General features: G+C 44.2%; 1 protein-coding gene across 3 annotated transcripts in view; it reads right to left on the bottom strand.

Annotated features, from left to right (window-relative positions):
* The window catches only part of LOC146026249 (flavin-containing monooxygenase 5-like), a 58113-nt gene that overhangs the window by 10994 nt on the left and 25555 nt on the right, over positions 1-21564 (bottom strand). For all 3 annotated transcript variants that reach the window (XM_083156737.1, XM_083156738.1, XM_083156739.1), the window contains exons 2-6: positions 18753-18893; positions 16480-16668; positions 13602-13764; positions 8562-8704; positions 3361-3560 (exon numbers count right to left, since the gene is read on the bottom strand). In XM_083156737.1, coding sequence (XP_083012863.1) covers positions 3361-3560; positions 8562-8704; positions 13602-13764; positions 16480-16668; positions 18753-18893 — 836 coding nt within the window. The remainder of the gene's footprint in view (positions 1-3360; positions 3561-8561; positions 8705-13601; positions 13765-16479; positions 16669-18752; positions 18894-21564) is intronic.

Below are 21564 nucleotides of genomic sequence, written 5' to 3'. Positions count from 1 at the left end.
TGTGCAGGGTTCTGGCTATTTCGCCAAACAGAACCTGGTCTGAAATAAGTGCGCTAATTAGGGGATGCAGTTAAGATCCCGGCGGTCGGGATCCCGGCGGTCGGGATCCCGGCGTTCAGAATCCCGACGCCGGAATCCCGACCGCCGAAATGCCGACACTTTCTCCCTCCTGGGGTGTCCACGACACCCCTGGAGGGAGAATAAAATAGCGTGCCGAGCGTAGCGAGGCACCGGGCCCGCAAGGGGGGGCGATCCACGTCCCCCCCTTGTCGGCATTTCGGCTGTCGGGATTCCGGCGTCGGGATTCTGAACGCCGGGATCCCGACCGCCGGGATTCAATACTGAATCCGCTAATTAGACACCTAAAAAGTGCGATTTGCAAATGCGCATTGCATTAAATAAGCGAGTTGTATACTGTTCTGTACGAAAACATCTGGATGCGATAAAAATGCGAATTAATCTCGCACTTTTGGTCAGCATGCATTAACGCACATAATATGCGATTTCTGTCCCTTAGCGCATCCTATTAAATATGCGTTTTGAAGGACAAATGCGATATCGCCATTTTTTTGACTAATTAACGCAAAAAAAAGCAAATCGCAGCACATAGAATATCACCCAACGTTTTATAGAACAAATGATAAAAACAGAATTCATGAAAACATTGACATACCAAATACAGCAGAGGTTCCCAAACACGGTCCTCAAGTCACACCAGCGGTCGATATTTTAAGTATATCTATGGCTCAGCACAGATGGTTTTATCAAATTTACTGAGGTACTACTTAACCCCAAGGTAACATCATATGGTCTGAACAAGTACAGTGTAATTGGAACAATAGCAAGAAGGATGCCACTTATCTCCAAGAAGAATTGCTAAACACCACCTGTATAAGCCAGATTACCAATAGGGTGGTATATTTTGCTGACATTCATCATAATATTTTCTTAATGTTGACATGCTTGTTCAAGTGTGGTATTGGTGCAAGAAAGTTCATTCAGTTGAAGCAGTTCTATAAGCAGGAATAGTCCGACATTCAGGGCTATTTTTCAGCAGGCTCTAACAGGAACTGAGGGCCTTATTCTAGTTCACTCTGACAAAATCTTTCTTAGATGGACAGAACCATGTGCACTGCAGGGGGCAGATTTAAAATGTACAGAGAGCAGGGCCGGCGCCACCACTAGGCAGCATTAGGCATTTGCCTAGGGCGCCGGCCTTTGGAGGGCGGTAATGAGCGGCATAAAAAATATCATCAGCAGCACCAGCAAAGCTCCAAGTCCCGCCGAGGAGAGCAGGAAGAAAGGCGCTGGGAGCTCTGGTGAGTGAGACGAACATCCCCTGGAGCCCACCCCCGTGCTGGTCATAGTCACCATCCGTCCCTCCCCGCCGCATATCCCGCTATCAACTCCCGTCCCCCATTCCATAAGCCAGCACCTATTCCTGTGCTATAGAGCCACCCCCACCTCACCGCCCTAGGTGACACCTCGCCTGACCGCACATGGGGCTCCAGCACCCAGCCTACAGTCAGGGGCACCCCAGAAGAAGCCACCATACGGGTAATTACCTGGCCGACTGTCCTGTCTGCTGTCCTGTCTGCTCAGCCAGAGGACCTTGCAGGAGAGCAGCAGCTGGTAGCGGCTCCTGCAGTCAGACTGCGCCGCGGATGTCCTGGTCCCCCGGCATAATCAGGACATGCAGTGCAGGACGAGGAAGCCGGGGGAAGGGGGAATAAGCAGTTGCCCGCCGCTCCAAAGGAGGCGGGTGAGGAGGGGGTGCGGTAGTCACCCGTCCATCACTGTCCGCCCCTCGCCGCATCTCCCGCTACCAACTCCCGTTCCCCCTTTTAAATGAAGCAGCGGCGGGCGTATGGCCGTATGACCCCCCCCCCCGAGCGCATGGGCGCCCCAGACCCCCCCCCGCCTGGGGCGCTCCGGTGACTGGCACCGGCCCTGACAGAGAGAATTATACTGCTTTCACATTGCAGAAATGGGTAATGACACGGTATTCTTAAATGGGACTTTAAAACGGGTCTGAGCCTTGAGACCTTTCACATTGCAGGTGAAAACCGTTTTAAAAATCATTTAATACCATTCAAACATTCAACCCGTTTAACCCCCAAGGGACACGTTTCAAGCCATTGAAATAGAGCTGTTCAAACTGCCAAAAAAACGGCTTTGAACCGTGTAGGACTGCTTTTTAACCGTGTTGAAATACCGGTTAACTTTAACCAGTAAATCAACTCTGGCACTTTCACATTGCAGCCTTAAACGTTTTAAAATGAAAAAAAAAAACGGCAATATACCGTTTTAAAAGTGTGATGTGAAAGGGGTATTAGATTTGGGTGAGTCATTTTGTTTCTGTGCAGGGTAAACACTGGCTGCTTTATTTTTACACTGCAATATATATCTCACTTTGAAGTAAAACCCCACCCAAATCGAATTATCTCTGCACAAGTAACACCTGCCTCACCTGCAGTGCACATGGGGCCTTATTTTAGTTCGCTCTTTCTGACAAAATCCTTCTTAGATGGACAAAACCATGTGCACTGCAGGGGGGCAGATGTAAAATGTGCAGAGAGAATTAGATTTGGGTGAGTTATTTTGTTTCTGTGCAAATACTGACTGCTTTATTTTTACACTGCAATATAGATCTCACTTTGAAGTAAAACCCCACCCAAATCTAATTCTCTCTGCACAAGTAACATCTGCCCCACCTGCAGTGCACATGGTTTTGTCCATCTAAGAAGGATTTTGTCAGAAAGAGTGAACCAAAATAAGGCCCATGGTTTTGTCCATCTAAGAAAGATTTTGGCAGAAAGAGTATACTAGAATAAGGGCCTCAGTTCCTGCTGGAGCCTGCTGAAAAATAGCCCTGCCGACATTACTCCAAGCCAATGATTTGGACTGTTATACCCCTTTTACACCAAAAATCCCCGATCCGACCTGGCATTTGGAACAAGGATCCAAGCCGGGTTGGATCCGGGATTTACCCCATTTACAACATAAATGCATTTTATGTTCACACATGGGTCCCATCATCAAGATACAACATTGAAATATAAAATTATTCCAAAATACGGAATAATCCCTTATCCGAAATTCTTCTGGTCCAGGGCATTTCGGATACGGGATACTCAACCTGAAGTACCTGAGACAGGTTTTTTTTTCTGTCTTAAAATGAATAAAGAACCAGATGCTTCAGATCCATTTTTCATTTATTTCATAATACTAGTTTCTATTATAACATTTAATACTTTAATATACTGTATACACTACACAAAAGGTCTGAAATAATATACTGTAAACAATGACTATGGGAATAAAGAGCATTGTTTGTTTAAAAAATACTCCAAGATTTACCTGTGTCGGGGCACGAGTCCATAGTTACTATGATTAAATCTATTGTTGATAGCTTTTTCTGTCACATAGTTGATCAGAAAAGAAGGAAGAACTTTTTGCATTAGGCTTGTGAAACGAGAAAGCTTAGCAATATCAACAGGGTAGCCATTATCAGACACACGATTTGATATCCAGGCACCCCTTCTCGTGCTTAAGTACACCTTAAAAAAGAACAATAATTTTTATTATTATAGAACAAAAGCTTAAGTGCATTGTGAAACCTTAGATTTTGCATATTGGTGCAGCAGACTGTAGAATGAGACTAGAGGCAAACTCCATGGAATCACAGCTAAATTAATCTTACTACTGTAGGTTGTCATCACAAATTATCTAATGTTAAAAAGAGAAGTTGCCAGATCTTATATTCATCTAGATGCATGGGCGCCGGAACGGGGGGGGGGGGGGGGGGGGGGGCGAGGGGGCAGCTTGCCCCCCCCCCAAAATTACTGAGGCGCTAAAGTACCGTGGGCCCGTCTGTGTCTTGATGTATGTGTGAGGTCTTTTCTACACTCACATATCCTGCAGTGCTATGCGCGCTGGCGCCGCTGCGCCGGGTCTCTCCATCCGTCCTCCCTGTGAGACTCAGTCCCCTCCCTGCCAGCCGCCCTGCCCAGCGGTGTTTGATTGACACTTACAGTGTCCGACGCCGCGGCCACCCGCCCCCTGCTGCTTCAGCGACGATGTCGCATGGGCATGGCATCCAGCATCCAGGTCCCCAGCGCACTCCAACCCCATCCTGCTGCGGCCAGCGTGTCTGCCCTGCTGTGTATGGGAGGGATCCAGGCAGCAAAACAAAAAAAGTAAGTTGAGGAGATCTCTAAACTTGCTCACAATTTGAGTTAATATACATTGGGGATATATTAAGTTATGGGGAGTGTGTGAACAATTGATGTTCTGGGCATATGAGTGGTGTGGGGACATGTGCTGGACATATGAGGGATGTGGGGGCATGTGCTGGACATATGAGGGTTATAGGGACATGTGCTGGACATATGAGGGATGTGGGGGCATGTGCTGGACATATGAGGGATGTGGGGACATGTGCTGGACAAATGTTATTTTGTTAATAAAACTATAGTGTTTTTCTGTTACTCTATTACTATTGATGAAAACATATTTCATTAACTATCAGGGGGTAACATAGCAATTTAGGGGGCGCCAAAATTATATCTTGCCCCCCCCAACCTAAAAACGTTCCAGCGCCACTGTCTAGATGAAAACCCAATGGAAATACACCAAAATAACTTTTAAATCAATAGACAGGAATCAAGGAATCCTTTTCCATTCGTACTTCTGGACTCCAACAGACGGTTCACTGTAATACATTTCCTATTAAATGCAAAAATTATTTATTATATCCTTCCTTAAATAAATATTTTTTTCCTGTAATAGGAAATATGTTTTCCAATGAACCGTCTGTTGGCTTAACACCATATACTTTTAGGAAGGAGAATACACGGGCAAGGTAGACTGAAGCATACACTGCTGGCAGTTTCAAGCACTAATAGTTATAATAATGCTGCTTTCAAATCACAAATGAAGGCTTGCACCGGGACTTGGAAACTGGTCAATCCCGGCGCGAACCTGCATTTTGGGATGTTCACATCCCCACAACAAACCGGCATTATTGCCGGTTCGCTGATGTCATCCTGGGGCGTGGCGGGGAGTCGGCGCGTAATCGGGGGCAGGGCAGGAGTCAGCACTTAGAGCTGGTGCTGCTACAAGCGCTGCCTCCTCCATAGTGTGAACGGGAAATGGGTAGCTCGACCCGTTTAACCCATTCACACCACCAAGCAACACGGCAACGAACTGGTTAAAACTCTACTTTCTTACAGGTTCTTATTGCCATGTTGCTACCCATTTTAGGGACACGGTAACCCCTTTTACATCGCACTAGTTACAGGGTCAAACCGGCTTGTACCCGGTACTTACTGTAGCTGCAATATTAAAAGGGGTATAAGAAAACACCGTTGCAGAATAGTATCTATTCCATTCTTTACAAAGCCTCATTAGTGCAACAGTGTCTCAACATCTTGAAGTAAAAATCTTCAGACACATAGTCAGTGGCGTAACTATAGTCCCGCAGGTGGCAGGGAGTGCTGAGGGTGTGAGCGCCGGGGGGTGCTATTGTTTAACACTTCCTTCTGCCCCTGCCTCTTCTGTCTGCGCTGGGTCCCGGCTCTCCCGTCTACTGCTGCTAATGAGAAGTGACACTCGGAAAATGGTTGCCCCCATACTGCAGACAGTCTTTGAGGATGCTAGAGGAGGCAGCAGCCTCCTCTAGCAACCTTAAAAATGGTCTGCTGTATGGGGGCAGCCATTTTCCGAGTGTCACTTCTCATTAGCAGCAGTAGACGGGAGAGCCGGGACTGTGGTGCAGCATGCGAGACAGGATCAAGGAGGGGAAATATGATAACTTCTTTACGATGACGGTGCAGGCGGAAAAGGATTACCGCGGTGCGGGGTTCTGCTGGGCAAGATGCAACAGCTGTCTAGCAATTTCAGGGTACCGATAGCGATGGACAAGAGGGAGGGGCGGTCACGTGCCTCTCCTCGGGCATTGAAATTGATACGGTTGCTGGATGCTGCTGCTTGCCCATTGCTAAGCTTGTACGGCTACAAGGGGCAATTGCGCGGTCTCTGGTCTCCGGTAAGCTTCGGGTGCACCAGCTGTAGTCCCTTCTGTGATTGTTCCATTTTGCCTGCAGGGTAATTCTGATGGGGCAAGTTTTTCTGTTGAAAACTCGAGCGCTCCATAGAGGGCAGCGTTAGGCCACCATTCTTTGTGCTTTTGAATGCAGAATTGAAGCGTGACTTGCGGGTGTGTGGGGTGTTCCTTAGGCGGTTTAACGGGGTCCTGATCTGGCCTGGCCCCTCTCGGAGCAGTGGTGAGGTGCAATTGTTCACCAATGCTGCGGGGGGGGGGGTAGTTTTTGGGGCTTTCCTGCATGGCTCTTCGTGTGCCGCCCTCTGGCCGGGGGATTGGGTCAGGGAGGGTCTCATGGGAACATGCTGCTGCTAGCCCTCTTTCCAATCATGGTGGCTATGGAGCTGTGGGGCGATAGTTTGCGCGATGCCTGCATCACCTTCTGGTGTGATAACCTGGGGGTGGTGCAGGCCATCAACTCGATTGCCGATACATTGTCCAGAGGAGACTGGGTTAGGTTTCGGTCTCTAGCTCCGGGGGCAGACTTGGTTGGTGAGCCCTGTCCTCATTATGTTTGGCAGGGGATCAGGCCAGCATGGAGGAACTAGCCATGTGGGCCATTGCGCCTTGGACACTTCAATGCTATCAAGCCGGCTAGCTTGAGTGGGAGCAGTTCAAACTGCCCGCCCCCCAGGCAGGTAAAACTCCTCGTGAGGTCATGATGGCTTTTGTGTGGAGTTTGTACTCCGGTGGACACTCAGTGTCGACAGTGAGACGGCTGTTAGCTGTGGCGATGGTATGAGCCTTTGCACTGGTGCGACCCAACCGCCCTGGAGCGTGGTTAATGCACCTAGATGGTTTTTCATTGACCAAGTACCAGTTCTGTCACGTGTTGGGACGTGCTTTGGGCTCCCCTGGCCTCGATCCGAGGGAGTTTGGAACTCACTCCTTCTGGATCGGGGCAGCCATGTCTGCTGCTGCTGCGGGCCACTCCGACGCAGCGATACAGTCTCTGGGTCGATGGCGTTCGGCAGCATTCAGCAGATACATTCGGCCTGGTTTATCTGTCCATCTGCCTGACTGTAGCCAACTGGATGCATAAGTACTCGTCTCACTTTAGCGGGAGTCTTGAGGTGGTCCACTTTCCCCCGGGGGCACAATTTAGCTTAATTTCAGTCTGACATGACATCCTTGCTAGTTTACTCCGGGGGTTTCTGTGCAGTGTGCCTCAAGGTCTGGTCGGCTGCGGTTCCTTTTCTTCTCCCCTTCTCTGGTATGCATTTATTGTTGAGCACGGTGAGGCTGATGGTGTCAAGTGTGCTAACCTGTTATTGACATCTTTCAGGTAGCCGTGACGCCAAGATGGTGTGGGTGATTTGACACTAATTTGTTAGACCTGCTACATTTCTTTTGTGAAATATACTTCAGTGTATTCTATGGACTACATCCACTTTATGGAGCTCATTCACAAGCTCACAGTGTTGTTCAGAGCAGAGATGGGTACAGTTATGCCGGTGTACCAGTGTAAACAGAATATGTGAGAATTTCATAAAGTGGTGGGTAAAAGATTAAACCACCACTCTGAAGATTATTTGCAAGGCCCTTTTTGACATTTCATAGAATTTGATGGGACATAAGTACCACTTGGCTCATCTGCTCTAAACACATCTACATGCACACACTTCCACACTAGGGTTAATTTTTGTAAAGGCAAATTAACTTAGCAGAATAGTTTGGGCTGACTAAACCCACGCCAGCACATTTACTAAGTACATTCTGATACATGAGTCAGATATCTATTATTTACTGCTTAGAAGTTAAGCATTTAATAACGTTACATACCACCACAACTGCCTATACCACTAGCCAACTCCAGTTCTCGAGAGCTGCCAAATGTTAACGTTTTCCATACCACCTACTGTAGATGCTGCACAGGTGCATTCATTGCGCACTGACAAACCACAGGTGGAGCTCATTTATTTTACTTGATTCTGGACCTCATTCAGCTTGGCTCGGTAAGCCGCAAAAATTGCTGCTTACCAAGTGCTGAAATGCCGCCCCATCAAATGTGTACTGCCCCACCCCTACCTGATGCCAAATCCCCTCGGTACCATGCAAGCCGGGGATGTGTTTGCTAACACATCCCCTCGCATGCATCTGCTAGCAGGAGAAATCATTCAATGGTTGCCGACCATCGAATGATTTCTCCTGACTTAGACCCTCAAGTCAGTCTCAGCCCCATTTCTGCTCCTGGCCCCCCTTCCCACAATAAACGGCCCGGAAAGTAAGTAAAGCTGAAGCCATTCATTGCCGGGGTCTGCACATACACGAATATGCACTTGCGCATCCGCAGACACCCCACCATTGGAAGGGGCACTGATTTCAGCCTATTCCAAATGGTTTTGAATCAGAGCCTCTTTGAGGAGACCTGGAAAATGTTAACTGTTGGTACCTCTCGAGGACTGGCTACCCCTGGCTATGCCACGTGACAAAGTATCCCATAAAAGCCACGTACCTGTTGTGCTGTCCTGCTTAGTTCCACGGCTAGGTCCCCACCGGAGTTCCCAATTCCGATCACTACAACTCTTTTATTTCTAAAATCATCTGGTGCCTTGTAATCCCGACTATGCATGTACTGCCCTTTATATTTTTCTATTCCTAAAAAGGAAATAAAAAATAAAACACTCTTCATACATTTTACAAGGCCATGCTTTTATGGGGGGGTTTGCATATTGAATTAATTAAAATCAGTCAATGAAATCAGTCAGCCTCTAAAAAAGCATCAATATGCCTAGCAGCTAATTAGCCTGTTTGCTCAATAAGCTGCAAACACTGAGAATTGTGTTCATAATTTAGTAGCAGTGGTTTCTACACTGGGACTGCCACCTATAACTGCTGACATGACATCATTATTATACCACCAAGAGCCTAAATCAGCATGGATTGCTAATCATTGAATTTGGAAATCTACTTTTTAACGAACGACTGCATGTGTACCATATGCATTGCACATGTGCGATGTGAAGTAGCGTTAGAAAATGGGCACAGATCGTAATTGTAGTCCTCTCACAATTTGGAACAGGAAGCTGGCATTTGGGGGTGGAAACCTGCAGTTTTCTAGGGGTGCCCTGGCATTTTCAGGATGGGTCTCTTACATCAGTGCTGAACAGCCTGCCTAAATTGCAGATTAGTGGAATCCTCGGAGCTACTCAGATTTGCAAAGACAGAAAAATCCTTTTGATGGTTCAGGAATTATGTATGGATTTGCGTGTGAATAGCGATTAGTGATTTATTTGCAATTCTCTTGCAATTTAGTAAGGGGCATCCTGCACCTTGATAAAGGAGTCTCCTGCACCATGATAAAGGAGCCTATCGGCTCTGAAACGTTGGCTTTCAGATTGGCTGGTGTCTTATTTTTGAGTGATTGGTGATTCCTTATCCACTAATTGCCGCAATACGGCAGCTACTGTAATTTCCACGAAAATACGGCTGCAAAATACAACTGACTTTCCAGGCATATTTGGCTTTAGCCTTTTTGAGAACCAGCACCGGGCCCAACCAGCCAGCAAGGTAATGCCACAGCCTGGGGGGACCTTTTTATACAAGTCCCCCAGCCAAAGTATTAACCCCTGGCCAGTCAGCCTGGGCCATGGCTGTCCCCACTGCCCCTGGACTTTGGTCACCGGGCTGATGTTTGTGTAAAATAAAGATAAACCTAGTGGTTTCTGCTGTGGAACTATGAGTCTCAGCAATCATGGGCCGCATGTTGGAACTTAGAGAACATTTTTTACATACAGAGCCCACACAAAGATATATAGCTGACCTACATCTTGACCCGACGGTTCGGTACCCTTGTCCTGTAGAATTCCCACCGTACTGTAGTTGGCAATGTTCAATTTTTAACATTGCTGCCTATGGAGGGAGCTGCTAATTGATCCTGTCTGCATAGTCAAATGGGGTCAAGTATGTGTTTGACCCCACTTGACTTTGCGGTCAGGATCAATTAGTGGCTCCCTCCATAGGCAGCAATGTTAAAAATGTAACATTAACACCTATGGTGGGAACCGATCATTGACACCCATATTATTCTCATAACATGGATGTCTATGGAGCTGCACATAGCCAATCAGGTATGATTTGTATTTCTACTGTATAAATTAATGTACTTTTAGCTGGGGAGTGTAAGTACTTCCAATGTGTTACACACAAATGTAATGGGCCATGTAGATAAAGAAGTAACGTATCCAAGGAAACACTGCAAGAGGTAACAGTTGACATGAAATGTACAGCCATTTACTAGAACTGTTGGATCACAGGGCATTCCCAACAAATGTATAAATAAAAACGCACCATACCACAACTTCGCCATAAATATGTAAAAAAAATATGAAACACCAGAAGAAAGCCATTATGCAGATCATCTATCAGAAAACCCTGTGGGAAATAATGGGTGTGTCCATAAAGGCATGAGTGGGGATTTGTAATATGCGAGAGAAAAATGTTTATTAATTTCATCCAGATCATTAGTGTAAAGTGGATAGTGGGGTGAACATAGGCCAAGGCTGGTCTATGAATAAGAGGGAGCCATGGGAGTGAGTCCACTCTCAAGTTTGGGGATAACACATTCTTAATGTCAACCAACTTCTTTATACCAAGCGGGGAATGCCAGGAGATAATATGATTCAGCTGTGTGGCATAGTATATAGTTTTAAACATGGTAAGGCCGAGGCCACCGTGTGTATAAATTTAGATAGAATCAAAAGGCTCAGTCGAGCATGGGTAGAGCATTAAGTTTTACTGCATTAAGCCTGTTTTTCCATGATATATACATTGGGGTCCAGATCGATGTCCCTGTGAAGCCTTCAAAGAAGGAGGGTGTAGTTCACATGATACAGATGGGAATATTGTTTGGTGGTATAAATTCCTAGATAGTGAATCTATGTGGGTCGCCATTGGAATTGTAAGTGGTTTCCAAATCAATCCTGATATTATGCAGGATGTGTAGAGAGAGCGCCTATGGTTAACCTTATAACCTGAGAAAGCACCAAATTGGTTATTTTTGCAAAACAGGGATGGTAGAGACATAGTTGGGTTAGACAACATAACGGGTACGTTTTCCGCAAATAGCGAAATCTTATACTAGAGATCTACCCCTATAGATATTCCAGCTATGGTGCAATTAGCACTAATGCATGACGCAAGAGGTTTTATAAAAAGTGCAAACAGAGGTGAAACAGGGCATCCCTGTTTAGTCCCATTTCCCAAGTTCAACATCTCGGAACATATACTGTTAGACGTAATCATAGTACAAACTTTTTTTTTATCATTTCTAAGTGGCATTTGACCAAAAGGTGCCTCATCGTCATTGAGAATACGTAAAATTTTTGCAGAAGGTTCCTACAAACCTACTATACAAAGAATGTTAGCAAACTGACAATCACACAGTACAATGTACAGTACTGTATAATATTTTGCTTAATCACATTTAATTTTCTCGTCTTATGAATCTTCTGAAACAATTCATAAGACGCTCTCCATCGATTGATTTTTCCACTGGTCACCACTCATCACAAGCGCCGGCGCAGCCTTGGACTTATTTGGTGACTGATGAATACAGGCTTATCGGGGCTACTTTGATAAAGCTACTGCTGTAGCAAAACGCATAAGGCCTGTTGCTTACATCCACCCTGCTTCATATCTACTAAGGAGTCCCAACCAGCCCCAGGAACTACCTATTGACAATTTTGTGAGTTAAGACTTTCCAGCCTCTCTTTTCCTGCTAAGGAATCAACCTTTGTGCACCCATCTACCCCCATATTTGTGATGAATTTTGGCTTCTGCAATCTGCATACAGAGGCCATTGTGCTAATTGGGACCTTCAAGCCATCACCTATAGGTGAGAGAATTGGGACACCATAAGCACAAACTATGTTGAATGGAAGGTAATTATATCAGTTTACTGACCTTGTTTGCAACTACTTAATATGGAACTATCCTGAGGCACATACTGTAGGAACGGACTTCCTTTGAAAAACGTTTATTACAGGGTGGATTATTACTATTACCGTCTTTTATCTAAGAAAAAGTTTTATTGAGTAATGATTGCTTTTTACTATAATAATGATTTATTTCACCACATGTTTTAGTGAATAAAATGGTAAAGGAAATCCAATCTGTAAATCAATCATTTTTAGCACTGCATCTTTCTTTATTTTTACTCCAATTGGTTTCCAAAATTGACCATCCTGTTTGTAGCAGCAGCTTTGGTAATAACAGCTCAGACAAGCGTCCCCAAAACCGCCTCCCACCATATTTGGAGACCAGCAGTTTGTGTTTTCTCTATTCACCTAGGCACGCCTAGCGCCTTTCTCTGAGCAGTCCAACTAAATGGTCAGTTACCTCCCCTAGCCAATGGGTTCCTGTCAATCACTTTGCGAACAGCTAGCGAAGGAAAAGGTAGCAGGATTACATCACTAGCAGGCATTGTGGCCCAGATTTACCTAATTTATGATGAATAAAACTATATATTTTAGTGTTTTGCTGGTTAGAGAATGAGACTGCTGTTTCTGTGGTAACCCCAAAGGTTTACTTAATGATGACAATGAAAGATACATTTGGGGACAGCCCTGTAACCAAAGCTTGTCAGTGACAGTCCAATCCATTGCTAACTCACCCACTATCATTTTATAGCAACATTCCCTTATATTTTGTCAGTCTTCATACATGAAGGTTTATTTATTAAGATGGGAATTCTATTGAAGATGGGATGTGGTCCATAACAACCAATCAGAATCTACTTCTTATTTATTTAGTACCTTTTAGAAGATAATAGAATCTAATTGGGTGCCTATAGCAATGTATCACATTTTCAAAAGAACTCCCATCTTAGTAAATAATGTCACTTGGGGCCTTATTCTGATCGGTGCGGCCGGATCCGAATATGCGGCCAGGACCGTGCGTGCGAAACCCCGCCTTCCATACGGATCGCCAACTCCGTCCGTAGGCGGTAAGAAGCTGGCTGAACGGACCGCACGTGTATTTCTCACGGAATACGCCTCCTCCATCTCAGGGAACCTCCCCCAACATTCGATGGTCGCAAACCTTCGAATGCAGGACCGAGTGCTCCACCAGCTCCCGCAACCTCAGACCACACGGACATTTCTCCGTGCAAAAGCAGGGATCTGGGCGGGCAGCTGACATCCGGCGATGTCATATGTCCGCCCCCTACACGTGCGTCACGGCCACATTACCATACGTACGCCCAGCGTTTGCATGCACGCCCCTCTCCACCCCCTGTTCGGAGTGTTCACATTTCATGCGGGATTTGGCCGTACGCCCCGCTCGCACATGCGCAGAGACGCCTCTGCACATGCGCAGACACAAAACATCGGCGGGACGAACGCACGCGGATATTACCGCACCAACCAGAATAAGGGCCTTGGTTTTCTGTCTAATTATTCACCAAAGCAAAGCTTCATACTAAGTTAGGGCTGCTTTACAAATAATACTAATTATAATAATAACAGCAACAATAATATTGACAGAGAACGCTTACCTGGAAAAGAGGACAGAGGTAAATTAGGGAATGTATGATGTCCTGTACATATCATCACTGCATCAACGATGCTTACTTCTTGCATCCCCTCTTTCTCAGTGGTAATAACCCACTGACCAGTGGTTGAGAAGTTTTCACTTTTCTTTATACTGCAAACAGTGATCTGAAATAGGTTTATTAGTACTGTATTAAGTAACATGTTAATATGTTAAAACTATCAAGCAATACAATTAGCCCATACCTCCCAAATGTCCCGAATTTTGCAGTTAGAGGGTGGGCAGTTGAATGTCCCCCTTGCTACGGAGAGCAGCGGTGAATAAACGTCTATTCAGTGAGACAGGGGCTGGGGGAATCAACCACAGATCTCAGAGCACTGGCCATGCCTCCCACAGCAGGGTAAATGGGAGGAGGGGTTACCTAATGGAAGCACTGCTACCATAGGCCATATCCCCTGACCACAAGGTCATGCCTAACTGCCCCTCCTCCACTGCCACCAATGTTGGGAGGTATTGTTAACCCTATGAGACTGATAAAATAATAGAAAAGACCCACATAAGAATAAATGGTATAGGTTGGGTATCCCGTATCCGAATTATTCCAAAAACCGTGGTTTTTTGGAATAATTAAAAAAAAAATTTGTTCCCCCCCCTCTTTTAATACTTACCAAGTCCTCCGGCGTCCATAGCAGGCCTTCAGCATCCTCTCCGGCGTCTCCAGCGGTCCCAGGAGTGCTTTGCGCGAGTGCGCCGGTGACGTCACCGGCGCGCCTGGGAACTTGCGCAAAGCACTCCTGGGACCGCTGGAGATGCCGGAGACGGTGCTGGTGGCCTGCCGTGGACGCCGGAGGACTCCATGGACGCCGAGGGACCATCGGGGACAGGTAAGTATAGCTAAAAAAAAATTATTCCAAAAACCGGAATATTCCCTTATTCGGAATGCTCGTGGTCCCGAGCATTTCGGATAAGGGATACTCAACCTGTACTGCAAAATTAAAAGTCAAATCTAGCAAAAATTAATATACATGACTACAAATATGTTGCCCACAGTGCCTTTTGTGATGTAATGCACCTATTTTTTATGACAATAAAAAAATGAAGTGCTAAAATTGCTCGGGTTTTTGGAAGTCCTGCGCCTGGGAGTTGGGGCTCTGTCCTGTTCACTGCACATCTATACTTTATACTGCTTTGTTTTAATAAACCTCCATAAAATAGAATAATCTAAAAGTATACATACCATACTTCCTAAGTAGTGGCGTAACTAGATATATGTAGACCCCATAGCAAAGGTTTGTAAGGGCCCCTATTCAACCACCCAATGTTGAGAAATAGATCTAGTAGCACATGTTACTTTGACAAGAAAGGTCCAGGCCCCATTACTGCTGATGCACTATGCACTGCCAGCCACAAGTTACAATATGATGTGATATTATCACTACTGATGCCTTTCTAGCCACAAATTATGATGTGATATTACTATTGATGCACTTTCAGCCACCCATTATGATTAGTGGTGTGCAGACTCATTTCCTAAATCCAGACACCCCAAAACACCTCGGATCCAAGTCGGACCCGAGCACTGTTCAGGTATTCCCGCCCCGACTTGGAGCTCAGAACGAGGCAACGAGCTCAGTGATGATGTGATGATATTACTGATGCACTGCCAGCCACCAGTGATGATGTGATTATATTACTGCTGATGCACTGCCAGCCACCAGTGATGATGTGATGATCATGTTACTGCTGATACACTGCCAGCCACCAGTAATGTTGTGATGATCAGGGCCGGATTTCCCACTAGGCACATGAGGCACGTGCCTATGGACGGCACCTGCTGGGGGCGGCATGACATCCTCCCTTCTTGCAGGGGTCTGCGAAATGTGGGAGGGGGGGTCGTGGGGGGTTCACGAATTGCGGGAGGGGGTCGTGGGAGGTCCACAAAATGCAAGTGTGTGTCGCGAATCATGGGAGGGGTTCATGGGGGGGGTCCTTGAAACACGGAGGGCTGCTACTCTATATCCCAGCAGCACTACGGCAGTGACTGTGGAAGTGACTGGAGCACCAGCTGCAGTGGCAGCAGTGACATCTCCAGCACTGGGGAAGAGGAGAGGACAGGACGCTTCCTCCAGACCTGGGACTGACGGCTACATCAGTGGCAAGGGGGGTCATCAGCAAGTTGGGGGAGGGGGCACAATGTTGTGCCCATGGGCGGCCTGTTACTTAAATCCGGCCCTGGTGATGATATTACTGCTGATGCACTGCCAGCCACCAGTAATGTTGCGATGATATTACTACTGATGCACTGCCAGCCTCCAGTGATGATGTGATGATATAACTACTGATACACTGCCAGCCACTAGTATTGATGTGATGATATTACTGATGCACTGCCAGCCACCAGTGATGATGTGATTATATTACTGCTGATGCACTGCCAGTCACCAGTGATGATGTGATATAGCTACTAATGCACTGCCAGCCACCAGTGATGATGTGATATAGCTACTGATGCACTGCCAGCCACCAGTGATGATGTGATACTACTGCTGATACACTGCCAGCCACCAGTGATGATGTGATGATCATGTTATTGCTTATACACAGCAAGCCACCAGTGATGATGTGATGATATTACTGCTGATGCACTGCCAGGTTTTGCCCATTTTAAGAACAAATTTGTACTGCGATCAGATCAGAATAAGGGCCTATCACAATGCAATCAAATATTTTCTAGGTTTCCTACCAGTAATTCATATGAAGACAAATGTTTTATGTTCGGCTTGCCAACATTCAATCTATAATTTGATAGATTTAAGAAACATATGTACAGTATTTACAAACACAAATCCTGTGATGTTGGGGTTAATTATTCTGTGTTGTACCTTAAACTGGATGTGTTTCAGAAGGTTGAAGTTATCGGCGTACATCCGGAAATAATCCATGATTTTGGAGTTGTGCATGTAGTTTGGGAAATCCTCCGGGATTGGGAAATCACTATAACACATCATCTCCTTGGATGTGTTAATAATGACAGATTTATAAATACTGGCTCTACCATCTTCAGGATTGTCCTGTTATAGGAAACACAATTGTGTGAAATAACAAAATAAATCATGATACATATGTTGAAGATAATATGCATACATCAGTGGCCAAGTGCTAAATTCAGATTTAGATACAAAATGCCTGGCTCCACTTTTATAGGAAACTATAGCCTGATTCAATGTATGTGCAAAGATATGCCAATGACTGCCAATAGTGTGCTACGGACTGAGCAATTGCTGCATCACCTTTATCATTAATTACGTTGTGTGCAGATCCATATGGATTCAGAAAACACCACCATTAAATCAAATGTATATATCGACTCATTGAGTCCTGGAAAAAACATGAACAAGTGAAACCGTGCTGTTCGGAATAATGGTTTTGCTTAATTCATACATTATACATACACATTAAAATTATAAGAAAAAATACGCAATTTTGGCCAATATCATTTTAAAGAGTAATCATATAAAAGATTGTTATATTAAACTGTACTGCCCCTATATACAGCATCTAAGAACAAGTATACAGTAACACTGTTTTTTTTTTTTTGTCTGTTATTAAAAATATCCTTGTGTGTTCCACTGTGCACATATGCTGTTTGTCGGGGCTAAGCCTCGTTTTCAAGGTTGCGTTCACCCTGAAAGCAACCTAGAAAATGAGGCTTGGCCCTGACAAACAGCACATGTGTGCAGTGAAACTCACAAGAAATTGTACAAGCAGCACTGAAAATGAGGCTTGGCTCGGACAAACAGTAGATAGATATATAGCGGCAGTACAGTTTAATAAAAAAATCATTTATATGAATTTTTTTTAAATGATATTGGCCAATATGGTGTATTTTTTATGATTGTATGATATGTATGACTTGAGTAAAAACATTGAGGGAAATTTACTAAAGGAAATTTGTAAAAAAAATAGGTGTATTTGTATCCAGAAATACACTTATTTTTGACATTTACTATCCTGAAAATACGGCAATTCGTATTGATGTAATTTAAAGTAATTTAGACGTGGTCATAGAAACAGAGGGTGTGGATTCATGGATCCATTATTTTTGAATAGCTTTACACTTACTGGATATACTGTTAGTATGATGTGTTTTTGTCATGTTTAGGGATAGTGGGTTGATCTGAAAAATAACCAAATAATGCACAGGAGATAGTGCAGTGAAGTGACTGGATATACAGCCACATATGACGCACACCCCATGAACCAGCCTATGTTTTAGGGATGGCCATTAATGCAGTAACCAAAATTATTGTGGCCATAGATGGTAGCCATCTATTGAATTGATGACCATCGATGGTTTAACCAAACCATGGCCACCCCTAGTCTTGACTGATTGGTCCATGAGCCAATCGGACCATTAGCCAATGTGCACTGCAGGTGTAGATCTGCCACACCTGCAGTGCACATGGTATTGCCCATTTTGAGAACAATTTGTACTGCGATCAGATCTGAATAAGGGCCTATATTCCCTACCACATTTACACGAACACAGACATTCTAAGGTTAATTTTGTTGGCAGACAATTAACCTACCAGTATATTTATGAATTGTGGGAAGAAACCGGAGTACCCGGAGGAAACCCACGCAAGCACGGGGAGAATATACAAACTCTGCACAGTTAGGGCCATGGTGGGAATAGAATCCATGACCTCAGCGCTGTGAGGCAGTAATGCTGACCATGACACCATCCTTGCTGCCCCAAAAATGGCAGTTGGTGTTTGGAGATGGACACATGACATTTTCTGAAAGTAAAAAATGCAGGATTGCCCAGGTGTGTTAAGGGATGGTGTATGATGCCAGTGCCGGCCTTGATCAGCCTTTCTCTGTTGCAGAGTTGGGCAGGGTCAGACTTACTGGAAAATCATTCAATGGTTTGTGAATTGTGAATGGATGTGTGACAGGATAACAAATAGTAATACTTTTTGAATTAATTTGCAGTCCCATTCAAATTCGACTGCAAGCAGTTATAGGCAGTGAGCAGTTGTAGGTGATTCTGGCATTTGTTCAGCCACGCGGTTTGCAGTTCTCTTAATGGTTTCTTGCCTGCTACATGCATTTGGCAACTATTTATAATTGCAAAAAAACATTCTATACTTACATTATATCTCCAGAGACCTCCAATATCATCACTCTTTTCAAAGCATATGGGTTCCAGTCCCTCATCAATGCAAGACTTTATGGCTGCCAAACCGCTGGCTCCTGCTCCAATCACAGCAACTTTCTTCACCACCATGATTTGCTAACAAGAAAAGTACAGACATGGAAATATTAAGTAAGGTAAATAAGAACAAGACTGAAAGCACAGGAGCTACAGATGTAGCCACGCTCACCTTACCCAAAGCACACTGCAGTGTATCACAATGTAGCACAGTGTGGCTAAGTGAAGTGTGGTGTATGGCGTTGCCAGTGAGTGTAATGCTTGAGTTCATCCACCAGATGTTGCTTTTCAAAATCACCATTGCACATGTTTTAGGCCTCCAAAGAAATAAAGTACAGTAATCAGGGGTGTAACTAGATATTTGTAGGCCCCATAGCAAAAGTTAGTAAGGGTCCCCATTTAGCAACTGATGGTGATAAATATATGTTAATTATGTTACTTAGACAGTAAAGGTGGGTCCTCATCAGCTTTGCACCCCATAGCAGCTGCACCCCTTGCACCTATGTTAGTTATGCCTTTGGCAGTGATAATATGCTTTACAGATGAGTGACGGGCTACATGATCATTGAATACAGAGTGCTGGGCTACAAGATCACTGAATACAGATCACACAAGGTAACTATAAATGTAAATATACAGTACAGTACTGTCTGACTTCGTATGGTTGCAGGACTGCAGATTGCTTTGTACTCATGCTCTCATTTCCACTGTTACTACTATTGTATTGTATTGTATTGTACAGTATGTCCCAAAGCTGCTTTGGATGCTAAACTGCCTGATCAGGAAATGGTATAAAAAAAAAAAAAACGAGGAGAATATATATATATATAGATATATATATATATATCTATATATATATATATATCTATATATATATATCTATATATCCTGACTCTGGAGCTGTGTGGATGTTAACTGATGTCTCCTCTTGAGAAAGGCCAGAAACGTAGACTACAAGCTGTTTAATGTAGTAAAGTACCCTTATTAAAAGGAAATCTTCTGAGATTGTGGTGAGTGCCCTCATTGGAGTATTATACCCCACACCATTATATATATACAAAATTGCCAAATTTAATGCCAATTAATTTTTTTTGCCAATTATAACTCACCCAAACATTATTTCTCATCTTAAAAATGCAAGATTATACTTTGATTTGTAAATATAGCTTGTATACTGTACATATAACTTTTCCATTATCTTCCCCATTAAATGCATGTTCTGCACATTGGGGTGTTAATTAGATGTACAAGCAGCTTTTGCTAATTAAAATGATATATAGCAAGCTAAATTAAAATGGGTTTTTATATGCATAATAAAATGTTCTGATACAGTGTTTCCTAGCCAAACAGTGTAACATGATTTGTTTCACAGATAACATTCACAATTAGAGACTGTGGAGAAATTTACTAACATGGGAGTTCTATTTCACAAGGGATGTTGCTATGGGCAACCAATCAGAATCTACTTCTTATTTATTTAGCACCTTCTAGAAGATCACTTGTGAAATAGAACACACCCTCATACCTTATACCAATTGAGGCCAATAAGAAAAAGAGGGTCCACTTTATATACATGACAAACATTTATTTCAGTGCGACTGACTAAACCTTTTATCTCTCTGTCCAAATTGTATGGTGATTAATTTCATCTTCTATCAGTCAGCACGGCACACTTGTGTGAAATACCAAATAGAATATTATTCTGAGTTGTATCCCGAGTGTGAGGCACCGGATAGCTCATACCCCAACAGAATACAAATATTCTTATCATGTCACTTTTTCCAAACATGGCATCGTCTTCTACAACGTTTAGTCTGAGTCAGGAACTCAGCGATAGACAGACCAATTTCAAGAAAAATCTAGAGACAATCGCTCGCATGCACATTCGCAAGCACTCTTACGGAAAAAACCACACGCACGCATCGGGCGAAGGCACGCCTACAGTGCTTGCGAAATCATTCGCACGCAACCATACTAAGAAGGGGGGTGGTCTATCATTGCGCGTACGTGTAACTGGTCGCACGCACCCACACATTTGCGCACGCACACTCACCTCAAGCTGCTAACGAACATGAAAAAAGTAATGTGCCAGCGCTGGCTGAATAATTAGAAAGACCAGACGATGTCTCAAAAATATTACAAATTTAATTAGACATATATAAAAACAATAATAATAATCAAGAAAAATAATAAACACATAAAAATAATGATAAAATTAGAATTGAGCACAGAATGCTTGATGAAATTTTGCGGAGCTCCACACTTGTGGAATAAAAGTGAAAGTTAGTGATATTACCATCTGTAGACTTAGGTGTATTGAATGGAAACACCAGAAGGAAGGTGATGATGAAGTCCCATTAGAAACAACCTGAGAAGGAATGCAGGTGTACTTCTCCCTATTTGGCGTCTTCTCCTTATATAGGCTGGATGATTAGGAACTAAACTGAAGTCCCATAAGCAATTTGTAATCCAATGAGAGATTTAGGAGATGGTGGACGTCTGTGGGAGATGGGGCATCACTTGGAGAGATGGAAGATGGTGGTTAATTGCAGCTCAACGCGTTTCCCCGGATGTTTGCTGTCCGGCTTCCTCAGTTTAGTTCCTAATCATCCAGCCTATATAAGGAGAAGACGCCAAATAGGGAGAAGTACACCTGCATTCCTTCTCAGGTTGTTTCTAATGGGACTTCATCATCACCTTCCTTCTGGTGTTTCCATTCAATACACCTAAGTCTACAGATGGTAATATCACT

Source organism: Crinia signifera, chromosome 8 (assembly GCF_055691185.1).
Source record: "Crinia signifera chromosome 8, ASM5569118v1, whole genome shotgun sequence".
Taxonomy (NCBI): domain Eukaryota; kingdom Metazoa; phylum Chordata; class Amphibia; order Anura; family Myobatrachidae; genus Crinia; species Crinia signifera.
Note: the sequence above shows the minus strand (reverse complement) of the source record. Positions and strands in the feature narration are given on the sequence as shown.